The sequence below is a fragment of the Hypoxylon trugodes genome (assembly GCF_022578975.1).
Source record: "Hypoxylon trugodes strain CBS 135444 unplaced genomic scaffold F4822scaffold_5, whole genome shotgun sequence".
Classification (NCBI taxonomy): domain Eukaryota; kingdom Fungi; phylum Ascomycota; class Sordariomycetes; order Xylariales; family Hypoxylaceae; genus Hypoxylon; species Hypoxylon trugodes.
In genome coordinates, this window is record NW_026250020.1 from 957,151 (window position 1) to 978,579 (window position 21,429).

General features: G+C 47.3%; 9 protein-coding genes across 9 annotated transcripts; 3 read left to right on the plus strand and 6 right to left on the minus strand.

The window, feature by feature from the left end:
• Positions 1-56: 56 nt before the first annotated feature.
• On the minus strand, positions 57-607 carry F4822DRAFT_246524 (uncharacterized protein). Its single transcript, XM_051454370.1, has 2 exons — positions 446-607; positions 57-372 (listed from the first exon to the last, which is right to left on the minus strand). Exons 1-2 carry the CDS (start codon positions 485-487, stop codon positions 169-171), a joined length of 246 nt encoding a protein of 81 aa, XP_051314207.1. The 5' UTR covers positions 488-607; the 3' UTR covers positions 57-168.
• F4822DRAFT_402827 (ras family-domain-containing protein) lies at positions 57-2,173 on the minus strand. The gene is made up of 6 exons (XM_051458053.1): positions 1,854-2,173; positions 1,512-1,741; positions 1,414-1,426; positions 965-1,354; positions 826-906; positions 57-764 (listed from the first exon to the last, which is right to left on the minus strand). Exons 2-6 carry the CDS (start codon positions 1,530-1,532, stop codon positions 634-636), a joined length of 636 nt encoding a protein of 211 aa, XP_051314206.1. The 5' UTR covers positions 1,533-1,741; positions 1,854-2,173; the 3' UTR covers positions 57-633.
• A 732-nt stretch (positions 2,174-2,905) lies between these two features.
• On the minus strand, positions 2,906-4,068 carry F4822DRAFT_437332 (alcohol dehydrogenase GroES-like domain-containing protein; the record flags this gene model as incomplete). The annotated part of the gene is made up of 3 exons (XM_051462405.1): positions 2,906-2,958; positions 3,031-3,627; positions 3,699-4,068. The coding sequence occupies 3 exons, from the start codon at positions 4,066-4,068 to the stop codon at positions 2,906-2,908; spliced, it is 1,020 nt and encodes a 339-aa protein (XP_051314208.1).
• A 1,215-nt stretch (positions 4,069-5,283) lies between these two features.
• On the minus strand, positions 5,284-6,269 carry F4822DRAFT_443418 (uncharacterized protein). The gene has a single exon (XM_051463109.1). It carries the CDS (start codon positions 6,019-6,021, stop codon positions 5,311-5,313), a length of 711 nt encoding a protein of 236 aa, XP_051314209.1. The 5' UTR covers positions 6,022-6,269; the 3' UTR covers positions 5,284-5,310.
• A 1,019-nt stretch (positions 6,270-7,288) lies between these two features.
• Positions 7,289-9,329, plus strand: F4822DRAFT_246582 (uncharacterized protein). The gene is made up of 4 exons (XM_051454374.1): positions 7,289-7,593; positions 7,793-9,001; positions 9,137-9,264; positions 9,315-9,329. The coding sequence occupies exon 2, from the start codon at positions 7,919-7,921 to the stop codon at positions 8,948-8,950; it is 1,032 nt and encodes a 343-aa protein (XP_051314210.1). The 5' UTR covers positions 7,289-7,593; positions 7,793-7,918; the 3' UTR covers positions 8,951-9,001; positions 9,137-9,264; positions 9,315-9,329.
• F4822DRAFT_246569 (CHAT domain-containing protein) lies at positions 8,890-13,578 on the plus strand. The gene has a single exon (XM_051454373.1). The coding sequence runs from the start codon at positions 9,523-9,525 to the stop codon at positions 13,369-13,371; it is 3,849 nt and encodes a 1,282-aa protein (XP_051314211.1). The 5' UTR covers positions 8,890-9,522; the 3' UTR covers positions 13,372-13,578.
• Positions 13,578-16,159, minus strand: F4822DRAFT_246562 (caspase domain-containing protein). The gene has a single exon (XM_051454372.1). It carries the CDS (start codon positions 15,975-15,977, stop codon positions 13,785-13,787), a length of 2,193 nt encoding a protein of 730 aa, XP_051314212.1. The 5' UTR covers positions 15,978-16,159; the 3' UTR covers positions 13,578-13,784.
• Positions 16,160-16,789: 630 nt separating this feature from the next.
• On the minus strand, positions 16,790-18,394 carry F4822DRAFT_246560 (NAD(P)-binding protein). The gene is made up of 3 exons (XM_051454371.1): positions 18,031-18,394; positions 17,206-17,962; positions 16,790-17,134 (listed from the first exon to the last, which is right to left on the minus strand). The coding sequence occupies exons 1-3, from the start codon at positions 18,121-18,123 to the stop codon at positions 17,001-17,003; spliced, it is 984 nt and encodes a 327-aa protein (XP_051314213.1). The 5' UTR covers positions 18,124-18,394; the 3' UTR covers positions 16,790-17,000.
• Positions 18,395-18,516: 122 nt separating this feature from the next.
• Positions 18,517-21,426, plus strand: F4822DRAFT_402841 (uncharacterized protein). The gene is made up of 5 exons (XM_051458054.1): positions 18,517-19,804; positions 19,872-20,078; positions 20,151-20,428; positions 20,487-20,651; positions 20,735-21,426. Exons 1-5 carry the CDS (start codon positions 19,011-19,013, stop codon positions 21,211-21,213), a joined length of 1,923 nt encoding a protein of 640 aa, XP_051314214.1. The 5' UTR covers positions 18,517-19,010; the 3' UTR covers positions 21,214-21,426.
• Positions 21,427-21,429: the final 3 nt, after the last annotated feature.

Below are 21,429 nucleotides of genomic sequence, written 5' to 3' on the forward strand. Positions count from 1 at the left end.
GTGCCAAGACAAACAATTATCGAGGTACAGGGTACTTAAGTACTTAGTAGCGAACGAGACATTCTGTATAATAATTATGCAAACAGAGTATTTAATTCATAGTTTTCCTCAATGCTCTTCGTTCGACTACTACTACCAAAATTTTAAAAGATCCAATGAGAATCCCTTTTAGATATGAGTAGCTATAGCATGAAATGTCAAGGAAGTTAGCATATTAATGTAGTCCGTCGCTACAACGAAGCCACGTAGATTATTACCAAATCCAGGGGTCGATGGAAAGCCATTTTTCCAATAATTGAGAGCACACGAACGGATATTGGAAAACTTATTCCTCATAGGTACAGGCAAGAAAAGATAGGTAGCATTCGGCAACTACGTCGAGTGTAAGGTAGATTAGACATGTTAGTGACCTCCAGCTGTCAAATCTCAAGGTACGGCCACCAACATCAATGAGAAACGAGAAATAAAAAAACATCAAGAGAGCCATGTCCTGTGTAAGGTCAATATTCCGTTACCCCATGACGCATCACTCTACCGCAGAGCCATCCCTCCGGACAATATGTGACGCCATATACGTAACATCATACCAGCCGTCGTATAAACCGTCGCATCATCTCGCAGTGTTGTGCTTGTTTAACAGCACTTTCCACCCTGCTTTGCGGCATCGTCGGGAGACTTGCTCAAAGAAATGTTGGTGCCTGCCATCGGGGCTTGGGCACCCTCGCCACTATCCAACGCCTTGCTCGAAACGATGCGGTAAATTTCTAGTTGAGAACATATAGTTAGAATCCAGTTGCCTAAGATTTCCTGGAAGAGGGTACGTACCGGTAAGGATATTCTGGAAAGCGAGCTCAACGTTGCTGGCATCGAGAGCGGAAGTTTCTATGAAAGAAAGGTGGTTTTCGCCTGAAAGATCCCACGTCAGCAAAACTAGACATCTCCATAAATCAGATATACCACATACTAGCAAACGACTTGGCTTCCTCTGTGGGAACAGCTCGTAGATGCCGCAAATCGCTCTTGTTTCCAACCAGCATGATGACAATGTTGGCGTCGGCGTGGTCTCGAAGTTCCTTTAGCCATCTTGTAACATTCTCGTAGGTCTGGTGCTTGCTGATGTCATAGACAAGGAGTGCGCCAACTGCTCCTCGGTAGTATGCAGAAGTGATGGCGCGATATCGTTCCTGGCCTGCAGTATCCCAAATCTGCGCCTTGATCGTCTTAGAATCGACTTGGATGGATCGGGTCGCGAACTCGACACCAATTGTCGACTTAGAATCAAGGTTGAACTCGTTTCGGGTGAATCGACTAAGTAGGTTGGACTTTCCGACGCCGGAATCTCCAATCAGCACCACTATAATTCCAACATCGTCAGCAACTACGTGTATCGTGAGGGTCGACAAGTGAGGGTACCTTTGAAGAGGAACTGTATAGATATTAGTTAGCTGAAATTGGCGGTAATGATTTTGCGATTCGAAGGATGGGAAAGGTACGGTGGGGAGAGGGCTCACATCGTATTCGTCGTTAGCCATGTTGGGCGATGGATTTGCGGTTAGGAGGTTGCAGTCGTGTTAGGGAGAATGCGTCGAGACGAGACAAAAGATAATAATTAGGTCGTGAGATCTTTGCAAAGGCAACTACAAAGGTCGAAGTCGGCGCTAGATTGTGAGGGTTAAAGGCGGGACGGGAATGGCTGTAGGATCCTCTCGAAAAGCTCGCCCGTTGTCACGGTTTCGGTTTTCTGGGAAGGTTTTAGAAATGTCTTGTAAACTTGTAGACGTAGCCGATCGAATATACTTTAAGTTGGTGGAGTTGTGAATGGTGAATGGGGGGGAATTAGGTAGGTACCGTACCTTCTGTAGGTATCAATTGTTAGAGCAGGCGGTCGGGCTCCAGCTGCTGAAAGGAACGGGCCATCAAACGTTGTTACTGTGTGTGATAACCTTTGAAACTGCTACGGCGATAAGTACATGTATCCTGGTACATGTGGCTACCGCTCAATAATAAGATTATCAGGGTTCGGAATCACCCCGGAAATGTACCGTGATACACCTAAATATGGCTGCGCCACCCCAGCGTATTAGATTCAGGGAGAACTAAGCTTTAGGGCCAGTGGATCCAACTCGTAAAAGAGGCGGTGCAATTTACAAGCACGTGATTCATTTTATTGTTTAACTAAACCCCTGATTATGACAAAGTCGCTCACATTTTAACTCTCTGAACACTATCAAAAAAACAATCAAGATGATCTCATTCGGTAGTCACAACAATGAAGAATTATACCCTCAAGGCATCCATGTCACGGATCGGAATAGTCTTTGTTCACCTAGATTAGCATAAACAATTACCCACATCCCACTCGTCGTAAAGTACCCAGGTAGCCTTAATATTACGTTTACAATACGAACAAGGGAGTCGAGACTAAAATACTCTTAATTCTCGCGATTGCGATTCTTAAATACGCAGCAGGGTCATACAGTGAGCTCTAGGCTTTTAAGAGATTACACATCTGACATATCGTCGCGGGCGCCGTTACTGCGTCTTGAAGTTATACTAATACGGCTACAAGCGCCAATGCCGACTATAGCCGACCCAATATCACTAGAATGAGCGACTGGCCTAAGAAGGCAACACTTCTTAAGCAACTCTAGTATCATCTCAACCATATATACGGGTTATACGATACTATTAATCACTGATAATCCAAGGTCTATCAAGAAACATTAGTAAGAAGACCATTAGGAATCGAAGCCCATCTGGTTTGAATGAAAACCAACGTTTTCATATTTTATTCGCATATAAAAGGGGGTTGGTCGGAAGACGATAAAACTATCACGACTCCCTCATCCGAACTCCTCGCTTGATCTCACCACCCCAGCAAACCACACAATCTCAGCCAATCAAACTAGTCCATCTTAATAACGGCACGGAACCGGGGATTCCCACTTAACATGTCATCTGCGCGAATCAGTCAGCATCCTACATGCAGCCACACCGTCATAGAAAATCAAAAAGGGAATATCCACGTACCATAAGCCTGCTGAACCTGGTCAAAAGAATACGTCTCAACCGCGCATTCCACGCCATGGCGGTACGCAAAGTCAATCGCCATCTCAGAGTCACGGTTATTCCCAACGGGCCAAGCTTGTACCGAGACACCTCGCTGCACCATGTCGATATGATTCAGGGTCATTTCGCCTGGTATACTGAGAACCACGAGTTTACCTAGGATGTTGATACCTCGGATTAGCGGCGTGAAGGTGTCAACCGCCCATGCTGTTGTGAAGACCGCTTGTGCGCCGCCCAGGGCTTTGAGAGCTGCTCCAGAATCGCCTTTTGAGGAGTCGATGTATTCGTGAGCACCCAACTTCCGCGCGGCTTCTTCTTTGTCGACACCTCGCGAGACTGCGATCACGCGGTAGCCCATGCGATTTGCGTACTGGATGGCGAGATGGCCCAGGCCACCTAGCCCCTGGATCGCCACGGTTTGGTTAGGTTGGATGCCTGCTTGTCGTAACGCGTTGAAGACTGTTGAACCCGCGCATAGCAGAGGCGCTCCTTTAGCTGCGTCGATGTCTTGTGGTATATGGACAGCAGCTTTGGCTAGAATGGTGCAGTATTCAGCAACTGTGAATCCTGTTAGTGCCATGTCCTTGCCTACACAGAAAGGAATGAAAGACAAGAGTAACAGTACTTACATCCTCCATTCCGATTTATACCATTAGCGATGGGATGGTCACACATTTGCGGCCAATTCTGGAGACATTGGTCGCAAGTCCCATCGTGTCCGCCATGATAGCCAGCTCCGATACGATCACCAACCTTCCACCCCGCCACACCATCGCCGACAGCAGCTACTGTCCCAATGATCTCATGGCCTGGGACCATAGGGAAACCACCACCGAGGTAGTTGAACTGAGCGCATGTGTCTGTATGACAAACTCCACATGCCTCAACCTTCACTAGTATTTCTCCATCACCAGGGAGTCGTAATGGCGTCTCCTCGATGACTAATGGCTCTCGTATGGCCTTGAAAGCAGCTTGTTTGTATGTTTTCGGCAGAGCCATGATTATAGAGTTCGAAGAAGTTGGAGAGCAAGATATTCGACAATACGGTGAAATTAAGGTAATTGTTGTGATGAGGGGCCTTCATGTAAGGGACACTAGTGTAAGGGGCTTTCATGCATGCATCTTCAGACCGGTCTCTTTGACCCTTTTATACTCAAACTCATCTCCTACAACTTCATGATGTCTTGGGCTATGCACTGTCCTTTTGCCAAAAGTGCACTTCCTGATACCATCGTCGTCACGGATTTAGGCATTTAATTCTGGCAAGTCCATTGGCCCTAGGTCCTATGACTCTACTCGAAATGAAGGAATCTGCTGTTGGTGCCCTCATACCGGCAGTGCATAGGATGCAGTATAGGACTCAGGACTTAGTCCAATCAGAATTCTCTTGGAATCATGACCTCCTACTATACAAGGTATGCAAACCAAGACTTCGGGACCGCCATCTAGATAAGCACGTGTAATGAACAAAAAGGGGGTGGGGGCTATCGCTAGGCTCATCATGAATAAGCTATACAGATTTGCCGTGGCGGAAGTATTCCGTAAGTAACGCGGAAGTATGCCGGAGTTTTCTGGCGGTAACGCTTAACATCGAGATAGAAATTAGCCCGGTGTGGAGCACACAAGTATAACAGTGAGTCAGCCCAGCCAAATTGTACTCTAAACGGGTTTCGTACTGATTAAATCCGGACTCTGCAGATCGGGTTAAGAAATACAGAAATGACCTATCAATAAGTGATTGTGTTGGTAAGCTCGAAACTTGCAATGGACTTAAACAGCTTAGATAGGTCTACGTCACCCCTGTCATGGAGATAATGCCTAAGCCCTAGTCCCCAGCGTTCCAGTTCGAAGAAACGGGTGGACCCGGAATATTACTCTGTATAGCCCTAGCGCATCCTAGCTGAGCAACCTTAATCTGAACTATAGAAATTCAACTACGCCCCGATACTGTGGAGTTGTATCTCCGGACGTCCCCGGTGTTAAGTGGAGATCGGACCGGAAAGGGGCTCGCATTATGTTCAGTTACATCCTATCACCCTTCAAACCCCATTCAAGGCATATGTATCATGTATCATGGGGCTAAAGTATTTAAACGTGTAGGTAGCAACTGCTCTAACTGACAGAAATATTGAGATTATTGGCAAAGAGATGCATCCATAAATTCAGAACCCATTCACCAGCATATACGACGACGACAACCTCCCAAAATGGGTACTACGATTGAGCTCCCCTCTTGTCCCCTTATACACGAGACCCCGTATCATTGCTGGTTTGAGTGGACACGTCTTTCATCTCCCGCTGACGGTTGAATGTCCCGTTCTTACCCCGAGGTCGTGTCCAGCTGATGAGCTCATAGCTGTCCTCGTCGTAGTGAAACTCTCTAAAATAAAGTCTCGCTGTCCTCATAATAGCCAGGCGAACAGCTTCTCTATCCTTCTCCGAGATACACTTCTGTGTGACAAGTGCTCGTAGATCATCGTCGAGTTTGCTAGCTAAACGATGGAACCGGCCGTCTCTCGCCATCTCTCTGACCGGTCTATGCGCGAAATCGTATTTCCCCGCGTAGAGGCTTATGGCTATGCGGATTCCCAGTATATCGTATATATTGACCCTCCACGCGAGCTCCCGGATAAAATCACTCAAGGGAGTGAGTGCATTGTAAGTCTTCTCCTTCTCTTCTTCTTCTTCCCGACATAGCACGTCGCCTATGACAGTCCATGGCTGGTTCAAGAAAAAGTCTTCCACGGTAGAAACATCCATTTCCGGCGTCTCTCCCACCGGTTGCCCTTGGAGTTCCCTCGCTACGGCGTTCGCTTCCTTACGCACTCTCCAGGCATTTTCGCCCGAGCCCTCTAAATCCACCAAGTAATCGCCGTAACGCAAGTAAAAGCCATCTCGAGATAACTTCTTGAGTCTAGCCACGCACTCAGCGGTCTTATCGTGCGAGTCCATTTATCGATATGTGTTTTCCTCTAAGTTTTTGTGGTGTGTGAGGACGTCCGGTTCGGCCACTCTTCCGTCAAAGAACTTATGACTCTCTTGGTTACTAATGATGAACTGAGTGTCGGGCGAAAGTACGGTATAGCCTCGACTATTTATATTTCTATATGAATTAAGCTAGTGTCAAGCTTTTTATAGTCAAAATGCTAGTTCAGAATATACTACCACACGTTGTGGAAAGTTACAGGGCACAGACGGGCTTAGTAGGAGTCGAAGCTAAATCGGTGTGCGCAAATCGCATTCCTACCTAGGTACTTAGTTTTTACAGGAGAACCTAGGTATCCAGTTATTAAAAAAAGATTCAATAAAGTTATTATATACCATAAGTAGTACGAAGACATCCACGGTTGGAAGACAGGTTATCATTCCGTTACAAAGAAGGGACGACACGCCCTCTAGTAACCCAGTGCCCTTCTGTTGTCGTTCCCACAGAGGGTTTAACAGCACGGACGGCCATAATATCTGAGCTCTATTGCACCTAAAGTCCCCTCGCCACCACGTCCGTTTCTTTGCGCATTAAGTATGGCATAACTACGACATAGCTTCGAATATTTATACTCAGTATAAATTCAACTAGTCCTAACATTCACAGAGCTAAAAGTCACTTCGAAACGTGTTACTAGGTCGTCGTAGAAAATTGCAACTTCGGCTAATCTGGGTCCTCGGATCGTGTACTTAGTCTAGCAATCCAAGATTATCTATTATCGCATCTTTGACCTACTCCTAAGTGGCTCGCATTTGCAAAACCTCGTCCCCTTCCATGACCGTTCGGTACGTATTACTCATTCAAAACCATCCCGGTTTCACTCGCAAGATGGTTGTGCAGCTCGTGGTTCGGCTGGCTCTCAACGCCACCAAATTTTCTAAAGCAAAGGGCAGGAATCGAGCTCGGGATGAGTGGGACTCAAATTGTGTCTTTTAATCTCAAGTATTTGCGAATGCCCCTTAAGAACTGACTAACACTCACTGGAGGTGACGTGATTCAGTGACGCATTCTTGCAAAGACTCATTCAGAACGACCTGCCTGAATCTTGGTTCCGAAGAAAATCGATTTTTACGATCCTCGACAACAGTAATGTATGACGGGTCCAGGGCGGAGGAGAATCCCGCGGTATTGTACCGCAGCACTAACAGGTTCAATAGGAATCGAATCCAAACCTGCACTCAAATCAAGTTATATTGAAACCATGCGCCTGCAAGTTTCGGCATGTTAGATACCTGGTGTATCATTTAATTATATTTCGCATTCCTAGGTACCTAGGTAGTTTTACATGTCCACTGTTGAAAATAAAACTACCATTTCGCGCGAGCGATCACGATACCTGTGCCTATACGTGAGCGTAAAGCAGTGAAGAGCAGGCTTATAGCATTATAGGAAAGGTTGAAAGAATGGGACTTACTCCATTTGCGCGGCGAATGGCTATCCACCTAGGCATTCTCCTACCGGAGATTTTGCTGTCCTGTCCCAAGCGCACCTAGGCCTATGAAAAATTGTCGGCCGGCTTACCCCTCATTGCAATATTTGTAAGTAATTAGGATATTCTTCACGTCAAGCTCATCTAACGGATTATACGGCTTCATAGCTAGCTACCCAGGTACCTAGGTGGTTTTCTTAACTTGGTACCATCCTATATAGGTAGGTGCCGAGTTAGAAAACTACCTAGGTAGGTAGGTGTGTGCTAGTAACCGAAGCTGAGATCGAAACTAATTGCTTTTTCTGCAGGTCTCACCTAGTGGCAACTAGTAGCTTTCCTGAATCGTCTACAGACCGACTTTATATGAGAACCATTAACACACTCGAGCATATGTGTGTTTCGAATAGCGACTCTCCAATAAATGAGCGAAAACAATGGCATCTAATGGGGAATTGGAAATACTTCCCGAGCAGGTGGAATATGGTACAGTCCTTCATGAAGCACGGAGCCGAGATCGGGCGCGACAGCGTAACTATGGCAAGGTGCAGCACCGTAAGTTCACCGGATATGACCAATCATTACCGATGGTCATCTATGGTTTCCGAGAGGAGACTGTGCATGGCAGGTCGACGGACGGGCGGCCGCATACATTGGTGATATTTCGATGGAGTCTACAACAGAGGAAAAGGGGGCGACGCTTCAAGTCAGCACGGCTGAAAGCTGTTTTCAGGACAACGCGCACCCGCGACATATCTTTGGGGGGCGGCCGTGACGTTTGCTACGACCCACACGTCGTGACAGCGGAGCCTAACGGGTCCTACTCCTTGCTGCCTGATAGTGTCACTATCTCTCGCACGCGAGGTCTCGAGGCGGGTGTAGAGGGTGGTGGAGAGTTCGCTAAAGGCGTAGCTAAGACTACCTACGAACTATCGACAACAGCGACCGGAGTCGACCAAATCGTCATTAACGGAGCTGAGCGTAATGAGTACAGCGCTAGCGACCGGACGAAGATAAACGATCCGGATCGTTGCAACGTTGCCGAATGGTATTTATTTGAAAATGCAACAACACAGAGCGGCCTACCTACCTTCTTCCGGACCGCCGTTCTACTTGAACGACGCGAAGGAGATACCGCACAATTTACAGCCAAATTTAGTATTCATGCTGAGGTCGATGCTTTGACGGACGTTTGGACCAATTTTAAACGAGTCATTGGGCTCATTCAACCCGACGATCCTATCATATTCGACCCTAGCGTCGAAGAGCGTGGGCGGTTAACGGCTTTTAAGCACGAGCTCGACAGGGCTCCTATTATTGATGGGTGCAAGTTTGTCATGTTTAAAAATGATTCGGCGGCTGAAATGGACAGCGACAGCGAAAAGAATGGTGAAAAAAAAGCGCAGGGCGATACGTCTGAAGATGCGAGTGACGCAGACGAAATTAGCGAGATAAATGAGGCTGAGTAAGGTGTGGAAGGATTCAGTAACTCCGAGCAGATACCCCAAATATTTGTCCTAGTAAGCTATCCCAATCTAATTCATCTAAGGCTTCTATTTGTCTATATTCCTCTATGATTAATGGTTATGGTCCCTGAATTGTCACCTTCTATGGATATATTTATCTTGCTGGCTACTTATCTAGATAGCACTTAGTCCTAGCCCTCCTGCCTTCTTCCTCGTTTATATCGCCGATGTCTGATGTCAGCGGCTTCGTTTCGAGGTCCTCTCTACCTAGGTACGACGAAGCGGGGTTAATATTACTCAGATACCTACCTACATAGGTACGTATGAAGGTGGGTTACACAAGTAGGGAAGCTGCTGAGCATAGCAGGGCAAAAAAAAAAAAAAGATGGCCACGATCACAATTGAAAGTATGGTGAAGTATCGACTACGGGTTTGTAGTCGGAAAGCCATTCTCAACTGGCACCGTGAAAAGCTTTCCTCTCCTATCATTTATCGTACAGGCTCCGTCCCAACCGCCCCTTTCGACCACACGATATTATCATTCGATAGTAAAGTCATATTCCAGAAATCAACTCATGCAGCGACTCGCCACTCGCATTTTCTTGTCGATCTACTCCAACTCCCTAGAGTCCAACGATGTAAACGAACACGGAAAACGGCAAAAGCAAGACCACAAGCAAGGAAGTATAAATATGGATCAATCACAAGATCAAACAACCATACCTCTAGACGACTTAAACGAGGCAATTCGTATTTGCCAAGAGAATCTCTCATCCACGCCCCCGGGCCAACCAAACCGAACGAGCCTCCTCGGCAAACTATGCGCTTTGCTTAGTGAACGATATTATATAACTTACGCGTTTGAAGACCTACAAAATGCAATCCATATTTGCAAACAAGCGGTTGAGGCCACTACTTGTTGTGGAAAGTGTCGTGGAGCTAGATTAAATACCTTAGCCCTGCTGTTGAGGGACAGATGCACGATAAAACGGACAATGCATGATTTGGAAGATTCAATCCGTAGCAGCCAAGAGGCTGTTAGGATAACCTCTCCTGATGATCATGATCATACACGAATGCTCGCCAATTTGGGAAACGGCTTGCTTCAAAAATATCATATGACTGGAGCACCGGGAGATCTGGAAGACTCCATTCAGGCCTATCGAGGAGCTGTGGGAGCTATTCCAGCAGGGCATTCTGATCGACCAGGAATGCTGACCAACCTAGGCATCGGCCTTGGGGAAAGATATGGAGGAAATGGGGTTGCGGGAGACCTAGACGAGGCAATACGCGTCAGCAAAGAGTCTATTGACAGCACGCCACCGGGACATCCAGATCTGGCATCAAGACTAAATAACTTGGGTATCAGGCTTGGCGACCGATACAACTTAGCCGGGCTAGATGATGATCTCGAGGGGGCGGTATACAATTGCGACCGGTCTGTTAGCCTTACGCCACTAAATGACCCGGATCGGCCCATGAGGCAAAATAACCTTAGCGTCTGGTTAACAACAAGATTCGTTAGGAAGGGAGAGATTGCTGATGCAGAAAAGGCGCTCCGTTTTGGCCGAGAAGCCGTCGAGAAAACGCCGCTCGGGCATTCGGATAGGCCGATGCTGCTCACAAATATTAGCAATACGTTGGAGAACATGTACCATCGCACAGGAGAAGACGAATATTTAAATGCATCAGTCGATTCATCTAAACAAGCCGTCGAAGCGACTCTACCGACTGACCCTAGACGACCTTTATGGCTTAGCAACCTTGCTAGTAGGCAATCTAATAGATATGATCGATTTAGAGCGCTTGGTGATCTGGAAGACGCAATTTCCAACTGTCAAAATGCTATCGAATTAATTAACGCTGATCACCCTGGTCGGCCTGGGCTATTGTGTAATTTGGGCATTTGGATGGGGGACAGATTCAAAATGACCGGAGACCTTGAGGATTTGTCAGGAGCCATTGACAAATGCAAGACAGCGATGGATTTAACGCCTCCAGATCATCCCAATCAGCATCAAATGCTCAGCAATATATGTGTCTGGCTAAGTGAGAGGTATAGGAGGAAAGGCGCACTAGACGACCTAGAAACCGCGATTCGATACTCCCGTAGGGCAATCGTGGCAGCACCCGATAGTCCCGACAAAGCACGAATTTTCCAAAATATGGGCGATTTCTTAGGCGAAAGATATCACAGAACGAACGAATTGGATGATCTGGAAGAGGCTACTGTAAGCTGCCGGAAAGCCGTTGAAGCAACACCTCCTGAGCACACTAGCCGATCCACAAGGCTTGTCGCCTTGAGTAATATTCTGAGTCAGAGATACGCAAGAACTGGGTCTCTCGACGATTTGGAAGAAGCGATATTCAAAAACAGGGAGGCCCTGAAGGCCATAAAGCCTGACAATCCAAGTCGAATCAATATTGCCAGTAGTCTTGGCAACAGACTGGGCGAGAGATACGAGAAGACCAAGGATTTAAGTGATCTAGAAGAAGCAATTAACCATTGTTCAGATTCCCTTCGAATGGTTTCACAGTTTTCTCCTAACAACCCCAGTAGAGCAGGCATGTTTAGCAACATGGGAAACCTACTACACCTTAGGTACCACCAGTCGGGGTCACAAGAGGATCTTGAAGGTTCTATTCGTAATAGTGAAGATGCGGTCAAAGCGATTCCACATGATCATCCCGACCGAGCAGGAATGCTTTCTAACCTAGGGGATTCTCTCCGGTGCAAGTATAGTAAAACCAAATCAAAATCCGACTTCGGCAATACTATTATGAAATATGAAGCAGCTTCAGTTCAAGGGAATGCTAACCCGATGGTTAGAATCAAGGCATATCAAATTCTGGGCTCCCTATTTGTCAACAACACTGAATGGCTTAAGGCTAGCATCGCTTTCGAATCTGCGATCAGCCTACTTCCTAAGGTTAGCCCACGTACACTAAATCGTACAGATCAACAATACATTCTTGGCCAGCTTTCTGGGCTCTCGTCTGCCGCAGCAGCTACCGTGCTCCAAGCAGGGCGAGGGGAGTCGGATGCTCTCGCACTACTGGAAGCAGGCCGCTGTGTTATCTCAGGGTTCGCAATCAACACGAGAAGTGATGTATCAGATCTAAGAGAAAAGGACAAATGCCTGTGGGAAGAATACGAGAAGTGCCGGGACGAGACATCCCAATTTGGTGGTCGGCGAAGACTCGGTAGTGACATGGAATCCTTGTTAAAATATGAATCACCCGAAAAGTCCTTATCAGATCTGGCAGCAGTAGAGGCAAAGATACGTGAAATCCCGGGCCTCGAAAGATTTCAATTGCCACCAGAGCCGCGTGATCTGATGCGATTAGCAGAGAAGGGTCCGATTATCACATTCAACATTTCCAAGATTCGATGCGACGCCATAATTGTCACTCCACATAGAATTTGGGCACGCGGCCTGCCCGATCTCACCTACAATATGGTATTTGAAAAGGCTCGATTGGTATCACTAATGGGGTCGAGGTCGCGGCGTAACATAAAGGTGAAGGTCAAGAAACGTAGTAAGTCTTCACAGAAGAAAAGAATGCGGAATATCCTCATGTGGCTATGGGAATCTGCAGTACGTCCTGTTCTGGATGAACTTGACGCTCAACAATTTCAAAACGTCTGGTGGATTGCTGGAGGAAGCATGGGGCTTTTGCCCATCCACGCAGCGGGCGATCACTCAGAGGGGTCGCTTGAAAACACCATGAGTCGAGTCATTTCTTCATATACTTCAACGTTCAAGGCCCTCCGATATGCTCGTGAGAGGGTAGGACATAGATTGGCAAACGATCAGCTAATGCTCGTAAACATGGCCAACACACCGGGCCAGCAGAAGCTCGATACTAGACACGAGGTAGACGTGATTCGCCAAGAGTTTGGTGAAGCTGCCATTTTACTTGACCACCCGGGAAAACAGGACGTGCTTAGGAATTTGGAGCAATGTTCTTTTGCGCATTTTGCCTGTCATGGGACCTCAAACCCTCAAGATCCATCGGACGGAGGCGTTCTCCTTGTCGAAAAAGGCCAAGCTGTTTTATTGAAAATAAAAGAGCTCGACAGTATCAACCTAAAACACGCAGAAATCGCATATCTCTCCGCATGTTCCACTGCAGAGTTATCTGCTGGCAATTTGTTGGATGAAGCAATCCACCTCTCTAATAGCTTCCAAATGATCGGATTTAAACACGTCATTGGTACTATGTGGGGAGCGGACGATCGGGCTGCAGGCGAGATTGCCCGTACGTTCTATAGAATGTTACTCTATGAATCGAAAGAAAAGGGGGAAGAAGAGCTTGAAGTTGCGCAGGTACTCCATAGCGCCGTGACGAAGTTCCGAAGCCTCCCAGGTACCAGGGGAGACGTTGCCAAATGGGGACCTTTCATACATATCGGTGCTTAAGTGAGATACTCTGAGTATTTTCAAGGAGTTTAAGAATTTGAGGAAAACGAAGGAATGTATCTCTCATGATGGCTATGTAGGTACCTAGGTAGGTAGATAGAAGGCGAAACATTGCGCGACCGCGATGTAACACTCCATCCCAGCACATACCTCACAAGGGTTCCCTACCTCTAAATTCCCCACAACAGCCCTAGGTCCAACCCCGATGACTTCATTCAACTCGATTTAATTTTAAAATGACTGACACGCTAATATACGCGTTTTTTGAACATCGATATTACCTGATGCTGGCAAAGATGTGCTAAACGAACGTTATACGTATCGCCGAAGACGAAGAATCGTAACAATCGGAAAGTATAGAACGCGAAAAACGAAATTTCAGTCCTAACCGGCCATTGACCTCCTGAACAACGTCAAGAAGAAATAGCTTGTACGATCGTTGTTGTCATTGTCTGTTCAGCCACAGACCAACTCGCAACAATTTCTTTCTTGTTAATGGTCTTCACTTGTCTCCCTGCTTCGTTTCCACCTTCCGACCTACCAGACCCTGCATCGAAAAACTCGTCGTCCTCGTCGTCCTCGTCGTCCTCGGATTCATCCTCTTTGTCGGAATAGTCAGATTCGTCATCAGACGTTTCGGGGGAACTGTCTTCGTCGCGGTCAGAGGAATCCGTATCCCATAAATCTGGCAATAGGTAGTGGCAGAAATTCGTCTGTTCGGTAGAGACAAGAACCTTGATTGTGTCTCGCATACAGAAACTAGGATCCACCACCCGCTTCAGGGACTTCGGAATAACGACATTAAATAAAAGCTCCGGTATCTCCTTGCGTTTTTCGACAGCTCGGCTGCTAGCGAATTGCGTGTAGCTCGGAAATATCTGGTGGATTCCGTAGGTTGGAGTAAGATTCAGGATTGTGACGTATAGGGCGTTGGAATGATTGTTTTTGAAATGCGCTCGCCATGATGAATGGGCCTCTGGATTCGATCCATCTGCTAGCACCTCTTCGACCTTGAACTCGAACTGAGGTGGAGAGAGTGGTTCAGAGTTGGCTAAATTTGCTACAAGTTCGTACGAGCATAAATGTCTCAGGAGCTTCATCCATTCAATACTGTTCTTGGGATGGTCAGACCGTTGAGGAAGAACGTGGGGCATGAGCTCGCGGTTTTTGTTTCGAAAGGTGAAAGATGATTTTTTGCCAACATCCACAAACAAGTCAAAGTCTCCTCCTGATGAGCTGAACTCATGCTCTAAACCGGATAGGCCATCGGTACTTGACGGCGGGCTAAATTCAAGCTCTAGAGGGAACTTGCTATCGACGTATTGACTCCATTCCACCCTGAGACGATTAACCACCTTAGAAGAATGCTTCCTTGGCATGTCTACGTATACTTTCGCGGCTTTAGCCTTACTCGATAACTCAGCAAGGCATCCAACTTCGACCTTTCGTTTGTCTGTTGACTCGCCGCAGAAGACAGCCTGCGAGTGCAGACCATGAACCTTTGTTACCACGACCTCAATCGCAGGGGAATTGCTTGAGACAACCGTCCCAAAAACTGAACTGGGTCGATCGTATATGCGAAATTTATCGCCTTTGCTGATGTTACATGCAGACCCTTTATTCAATTTGACAGTTGACTTCTCTTGGTCAATATGAATTATGCCTGCCAGAAGACTACGTTGCCCGGTGGCGGGAACGGTGGCGGGAACGGTGGCGGTAAATACAGCTCGGTCTCGATCCCCAAGGTATATTGGCTGTTGCTTTTTTCCTGACCTCTGCGAGATCGCTTTGCAATCAGCTTCCAGGATATCTTGTAACAACCCGTAGGTTACCGGCTCAAACGAAGACCGAAGCGCCTCTAACGCCTTGAGTAGATGGTATGTCATGCGCCCATATATCTCATTGTTATCATCTTCGTACTCTCGGGCTTTCTCATATGGCTGCGCGGCCGCAATCAAGTTATAGCCTCTAGACCGGTAGAACCAGCTCTCCTTTGGGACAGTGTTTCGTGACTTAGTACCTCGCAAACATCTATCTCGCGACCCTCTGATAGTGGACGACTCCGCGCTAGATTTCTGCCTACGGCAACGTACTCGCCGTTCCTCTGCCAGCCCGTGCGCTTTTTTACGATCCGCCCCACCAGAATGGCAACAGTCCAGTACTACACAGACGATGAGCTTATGCTCCTGCAACTTGTCTAGAAGGTTGCCGAGCTCAACGTCGGTGATATCTTCCCCTAAAGTACACAGGACTTCGTCCTTATTGGTTCCAGTCTTCAGATCACCATATTCAGTCGGGACGCGATCACCGTGTCCTGAATAGTGGAAGTAAAACAGGTCACCGGGTTTCGCTCGCCCGGCGGCACTCTCAATTGCTTGGATAACATTCTTTTTTGTCGGCTTATGTTCGTTGGCCTCATTGCCATCGATTGACAGGAGGGTAGTAATGTGCTCCGATGGGACCTGAAGGCTGTCTTCAAGCATATTCTTTGTTCTCTTGACATCGTTAACACAGCCTTCAAGATTGTCCTCCTCGTCGTCGGAATACCAATTGACACCGACAAGAACTGCCCAAGTATCCCCCCGCGACGGAGCTAATCGGGCCATGATGAGGCTCGGGCACAAAACCGATTGTGTGACACTTTGACGGCTGTATGCAATGAAGTTAATCACTTAAAACTCTCTAAGCACGCATAGGTTATTGGTGTTGAACTATATTGAATATCTAACCCATGGGAACGTTTAAGTATTTGAATACTGGGGAATAAGGATTACCTAGACGAAAGAAGGAAGAAAAAGAAGGAAAATTATCTCGAGGGAGGCACAAGGCTCCGAGCCTACCTATCCGTCTAGGCAGGCAGCAGCCCCATCTGCACAGAAGAAATGCCTCCAACCATTGATATACGATATTGAGCACGGGCCAAGGCTCACGGGACAACCGTCTTATGCATATCACAGCCACGGGTTTCATATGTGTTTGGTGTTGGTTGCTTCCGATCCAAGTCAAAAAATTATCAGCCCGACCTCCATGAGTATTGTCCTCGAATCAAAAAGGCCCATTCCGGCCTTGCTAACTAGTTTTCGGGCTTTCTTAGCAATATTTCAGGTTTCTTTTTTGATTAAATCGCCTCACTTCGGCGTGTGCCCAAAGTTGCAGCGAACCAATCGCCGTATCTCAGGCAAAATCCGTCTCAAGATATCGTCTTGATATCCCATCTCAAGTTTTTTCTCAATGCTCAAAATACTTAACATCCCCTTCTATTCGCTAGATTATCTTCTCTTAGTATTACTAAAGAAGCTTTAATAGCGCAGACAGCTATAATAGCCGGGCTCTTGTGCCCTTCCAAAGCCTCATAATTTGCAAGACTTTTTCTTGGCCCCTTTTAAATCCATCTTTGGCTATTCTTGTTCGTCTACTTGAGGGGACTCTTCACCTTGTCCCTCTTATTAGGCAAGTATCGCAATCGAGCAAAGAAAAGCCCATCCGAATTCTAACTATTGAACCTTAAGCGCTTACGAAACATATTAGGATAGTATGACATATAGTTCAATCATGCTAATAACGCCTGATGCCCATCCCTCCAATAAGACCAAAGAAACTTTAGAGAACCCCCAACACTGAGAATATATTCACAAATACTTGGCAACTTGGGCATTAGACCACTTCCAAAATTCCTGAGCAGCCCCAGTGCCGCCTTCTGACTTCGTCTTCGTCGCAGCGACGAATCCCTTGGACATGTTCCAGAATTTACCCCATGGAGCAACTAGGAAGTAGTCAGTAATTAACTCGTGATCCGTAATTTGTGAGTGGTAAGGAATGGAAGGCAATACTCACTATGTTGGCCCGTCTTCTCAAGGGTAACCTGAGATGAAAATCCAGCGAATATGCACGTGTAAGCTCCGTAAATAACAGGAAACAATACTGTTTTCCGAAGGAACCAGCGCACAAAGGGTCTCTGGTAGCGCCATAGGTCCGAGTCAAGGTTCCCTGGATTCAGTGAGACGGACAACACGCCGTCCGCCTTATGGAGGTTTGCGAATTCGGCCGAATATAGATAACCCCCCAGTTTGCTGGTGAAGTACTTTTCTGCGGCCCCTATCTTCTCCACGTTGTATACGTTCTTCATGAACCCCTTGGGATTCATTCCCTCGGCAGCGGAGGATGATGCCCAGATCACGCGGACGCTATCCGGTGGCGCCGTCTTGGCTGTTGATACAAGTATCGGGGTAAGGAGTTTCGTTAAGGCGAATGTACCGACGCAGTTCACGCCCAATTGGAGTTCGTAGCCCTGTTTCGTCGTTAATCCCTTTTCCGGGTAGCCGACACCCGCATTGTTGAACAGGATATCTAGTTTCTCTTCCTTGCGGAGGAACTCCTCAACCGTTGGCTTAATACTTGTGAGATCGGCGAGGTTGAGATGGATGTACTTCAGTTCACCGGCTGACTTGGGAACGGCCGCCTTGATATCGTCTATGGCTTTTATCGCCTTATCCTCGGATCGTGCAAATATGTAGACCTTGGCATTCTTGGAGTAGGCTATCTGCGCGATCTCTTTTCCGATGCCCGTGTTGGCTCCGGTAATGACGACGACCTAACGGGAAAATCAGCCACAGCCCCTAGTCAGTTCCCTTGAGATGGTGACGATAGAGGTTAACCTACCTTGTCAGTCAGGTCTGGGACATTCTTTCCCGTAAACTGCGGCTTTCCTGGGAAACATTGCCGTATGACGCTTATTACACTAGATAGAGACATTGTTGTTTGCTTCTCTGTTTTATTGATGTGAGGAGAGTTGTGTACGGGGAATAAGGGATCAGGGGGGTTAAAGTATAGTACAGTCAATCTATATCGAGTCGTAGAATTGTTGATGCATGTCTAGATAGCGAACATGTCAATCATATACGGCAGGCGATTATATATGTATCATACAATAACGGTAGAAGCTCTTGGTCTAGAGAGTGGGAATAGCCTAATGGGTCTGATAACCCCGCGGGTTTCAACAATCGCACGGAACGCGCGCGCCATCATATCAAAGCCTATAGGAATCTTAGACTTAGCAAACGGTTCTCAGATACCTAGGTATGCGAGGCATGTAGCAAGTAGGCTAAATATCCTAAATAGGTATATGCTAGAGCCTCGGTGGACGCCGGTAGTGACGTGCATCATGGTCAAGTGGCATGCATCATCACTGAAATCACTGAAGATACCGCTCAATGTATCCCTATAGACTTTTATATTATCATATCATATGCATTTCTCCCGCTTACTACTTGATTTCTCACATATCATCATTTATCCTCTTGTTGTGCGCCTTATAATTGGTTTGCCGGAAGGATTGGATGTGTGATGAAGTGTGTGGCTGCGATGCAAACTGCGATGCAACAGGGCATACGTCTTGCATTGACGACGATATCTGAATCCCGCGGGCTTACATAATGAGACAACCCAATTCCGTTGGCGAAACCCGCGGGTCCGATAACCCTCCCATCTCATCTTCGATGTCGGACGCAAACACCATTTCATTTCACCGGTAATTTCTTGATCAGCCTCTATCGAAATCCGGTCGATTCCGGTAATTGGAAGCGGACTTCCTAAGTGCTACCTGGCACTATTTCGGATTGGCTGGTCGATTCCTCGGCGAGATGCCTCGCAGTTCGGTGTCAGGGCCCTCTTCTTCATGCAATCCGGCACCTTATGGGCAAGCCTGCTTGGGCTGTTCCCGTGCCAAATGCAAGTGTTTTCAAAGAGCGGATGGATCCGCATGTGAGCGATGTCACCGGCTTGGAAAGACCTGCGAGCCGGCAATGGCAGTGCGTAAACGTAAAGCTGCGACACCACCACCGGCGCCGGAACAGCCCAAGCAGCCTCTCCCATCGATGGTTTCATCGAGGCTCGAGGAAAAGTTGGATGATCTGGTGACCCTTCTGCGTTCGCAAGCCGCGGAGAAACAAGGTCCGACTCGAATCCAAACCCACCGACAAACGCCACAATCAACACCAGAAGGGCACATTGGTCAATATGGTAACTCAACATCCCCGCCACCGTCGCACGAACATCCCGACCTTGTGCTGGATACAGCAGCGAGCGTCGTACACCTTGTACGCCCGACTAGCCCGCCCATCTCCCCATCTCTCATCCTCGACGATGTATCTGTTCACAAGTTACCTAATGAGATTGCTGACGAGCAATTGAACTTATTTCGTCATTTATTTGTCTCAATGTTCCCACTCATACATATACCAGCCACACTGAGTGCGGCCGAGCTGCGCCACCAGAAGCCCTTCCTCTGGCTCGTTATTATGGCTTTGACCACCAAGATGGTTTCACAACAGTTCGCGATGGAGGAGACGATTTGGGAAATTGTGTCACGTAGAATAATGTGCCAGCATCTTGTCGATCTGGACTTAATTCTTGGCGTAATTTGCTTCGCTTCCTGGTCCGTTCCCTTAAGCAGGTCTTAATGGGCGCCATCTAATAGATTTGATTGACTAACCCAAGTGCAGGTCTCACTATTTCAAGAAAGATAAGCCTTTTATGAGCAAGCTCTCCCAATTAGCTGTGTCGCTTGCTTTTGAACTAGGCATTCATCATGATGTACCCGCAATCTCGCCACGACGCCACCAATTTCCCGTTCAAAAAGCTCCGAGGCAGCACCCACGGACCATGGAAGAGCGCCGAACCATGCTTGCCGTGTTCCACCTTACATCTTCGTAAGTGTAACAACCTTTGACGCATATGGGGTTAAAGATTCTCCGAGGGCCCTATTAACCTAGGCACATTAGAACTTGGTCAACATATAGACAAACCGAGCCACTTCGCTGGACGCCATATTTGAGCGACTGCCTTCGTATCCTCGGCGAAGGAAGAGGGACATCTCTAGACATTCTTCTAGTTACACAGATCAAGTGCCAGATCATCACTAATCAGCTAACATGCTCTCAAGTGGACGAGATAGCGGGAGTAGAGGGCCCCAAGGTGCCATCGGCAGCCTTAACTACGACCCTGTTAAGGCAAGTCAATGATATCCGACAAAACCTGCCAGCTCAAATTAGATCCCACAGTAAGGACACTGTACTCCTAAGTACCTCCATGAATAAACGAAATCTTACTCTTTCTAGGAAGTACGGAGTTTTACATGTCCTACACGGAGCTCAAAGTCCGCGAATCCGCACTCGGGAGACCGAGGCCCCAAGATCAAACAGGACTGTCGCAAATTCAACGATTGCAAGATCTTGAATCTCTTATGAACAATATTGAGAATTGGATAACTGTTTACTCCGAGAGTATGTACCCCTCCCCCTTTTCTATAACCCTTAGCACCCCAAAAGGACACTGATTTTCTTTCTAACCTTTATAACTTCTCTAGCGCCAATAAGCCAATGGGTTTCTTTTACCAGCGATATTACGACGCAATTCATGCAGTACGTCGTAGTCCTCTTTAAGCTCAACACCCTCGACGAACCCGGCTGGGATCTCCAAGAGGTAAGGCGGCGCGCCGATGTATTCGAGATCCTCGACCACACCTGTGAGCAACTTAATCGCCTCCCGACATTGGTAGGAATGATAGATGCGGATGGGCCACGGCGCGGTTTCTTCTTCAAAATGATTCGTCTGCTCCGAGATATCAAAGGCTTACTTCTAGCCGAAATGCCCCCTAACGCGCCGTCGGATGCGACAGCTGCCGCTGCTTTTCCCACCCCGGAGAGCGCGGACGCTAACGGCGCGGGTGAATTTATGGATTTCTCATTTACGGATGAGTTTCTTATGGGTATGTTGCAAGAAGATATTTCGGCGCCTGTATGGGATTTTAGGCCGGATGGTACCTGTATGTCCTTTGGTACGTAGGCTGATATCCCGCTATGCTAACCACTTTGGATTTAACCCTGTTATATTCTTGGCGACTTCCAAAGCCCAGCGAAATAGTGATTCGTAGAATGGCCCCACGTATTTGCGTGGTGATGCCGTTAGCTAGCTCTTGGCGTTCTGTCGCATCGCAAAGTGGCTATGCAAGTAGAAAAAGGCTGTGTAACCATCGTGGTTGAGATGATAGACCTGATGACT

What these genes read in the sequence shown, in the direction of transcription:
- F4822DRAFT_246569 (XM_051454373.1), top strand. Translation starts at nt 9,523, where the DNA reads ATGCAGCGACTCGCCACTCGCATTTTCTTGTCGATCTACTCCAACTCC.
- F4822DRAFT_443418 (XM_051463109.1), bottom strand. Translation starts at nt 6,021, where the DNA reads ATGGACTCGCACGATAAGACCGCTGAGTGCGTGGCTAGACTCAAGAAG.
- F4822DRAFT_246562 (XM_051454372.1), bottom strand. Translation starts at nt 15,977, where the DNA reads ATGGCCCGATTAGCTCCGTCGCGGGGGGATACTTGGGCAGTTCTTGTC.
- F4822DRAFT_402841 (XM_051458054.1), top strand. Translation starts at nt 19,011, where the DNA reads ATGCCTCGCAGTTCGGTGTCAGGGCCCTCTTCTTCATGCAATCCGGCA. An exon ending in GTAATTTGCTTCGCTTCCTG is followed by an intron (nt 19,805 to 19,871) that starts GTCCGTTCCCTT and finishes ACCCAAGTGCAG; the next exon opens with GTCTCACTATTTCAAGAAAG. An exon ending in AGCTCAAATTAGATCCCACA is followed by an intron (nt 20,429 to 20,486) that starts GTAAGGACACTG and finishes TACTCTTTCTAG; the next exon opens with GAAGTACGGAGTTTTACATG.
- F4822DRAFT_246560 (XM_051454371.1), bottom strand. Translation starts at nt 18,123, where the DNA reads ATGTCTCTATCTAGTGTAATAAGCGTCATACGGCAATGTTTCCCAGGA. An exon ending in TCCCAGACCTGACTGACAAG is followed by an intron (nt 17,963 to 18,030) that starts GTAGGTTAACCT and finishes TTTTCCCGTTAG; the next exon opens with GTCGTCGTCATTACCGGAGC. An exon ending in TGAGAAGACGGGCCAACATA is followed by an intron (nt 17,135 to 17,205) that starts GTGAGTATTGCC and finishes ACTACTTCCTAG; the next exon opens with TTGCTCCATGGGGTAAATTC.
- F4822DRAFT_246524 (XM_051454370.1), bottom strand. Translation starts at nt 487, where the DNA reads ATGGCTCTCTTGATGTTTTTTTATTTCTCGTTTCTCATTGAT. An exon ending in ATTTCTCGTTTCTCATTGAT is followed by an intron (nt 373 to 445) that starts GTTGGTGGCCGT and finishes CACTCGACGTAG; the next exon opens with TTGCCGAATGCTACCTATCT.
- F4822DRAFT_246582 (XM_051454374.1), top strand. Translation starts at nt 7,919, where the DNA reads ATGGCATCTAATGGGGAATTGGAAATACTTCCCGAGCAGGTGGAATAT.
- F4822DRAFT_402827 (XM_051458053.1), bottom strand. Translation starts at nt 1,532, where the DNA reads ATGGCTAACGACGAATACGAT. An exon ending in GGAAGCCAAGTCGTTTGCTA is followed by an intron (nt 907 to 964) that starts GTATGTGGTATA and finishes GGGATCTTTCAG; the next exon opens with GCGAAAACCACCTTTCTTTC. An exon ending in TTTCCAGAATATCCTTACCG is followed by an intron (nt 765 to 825) that starts GTACGTACCCTC and finishes GTTCTCAACTAG; the next exon opens with AAATTTACCGCATCGTTTCG.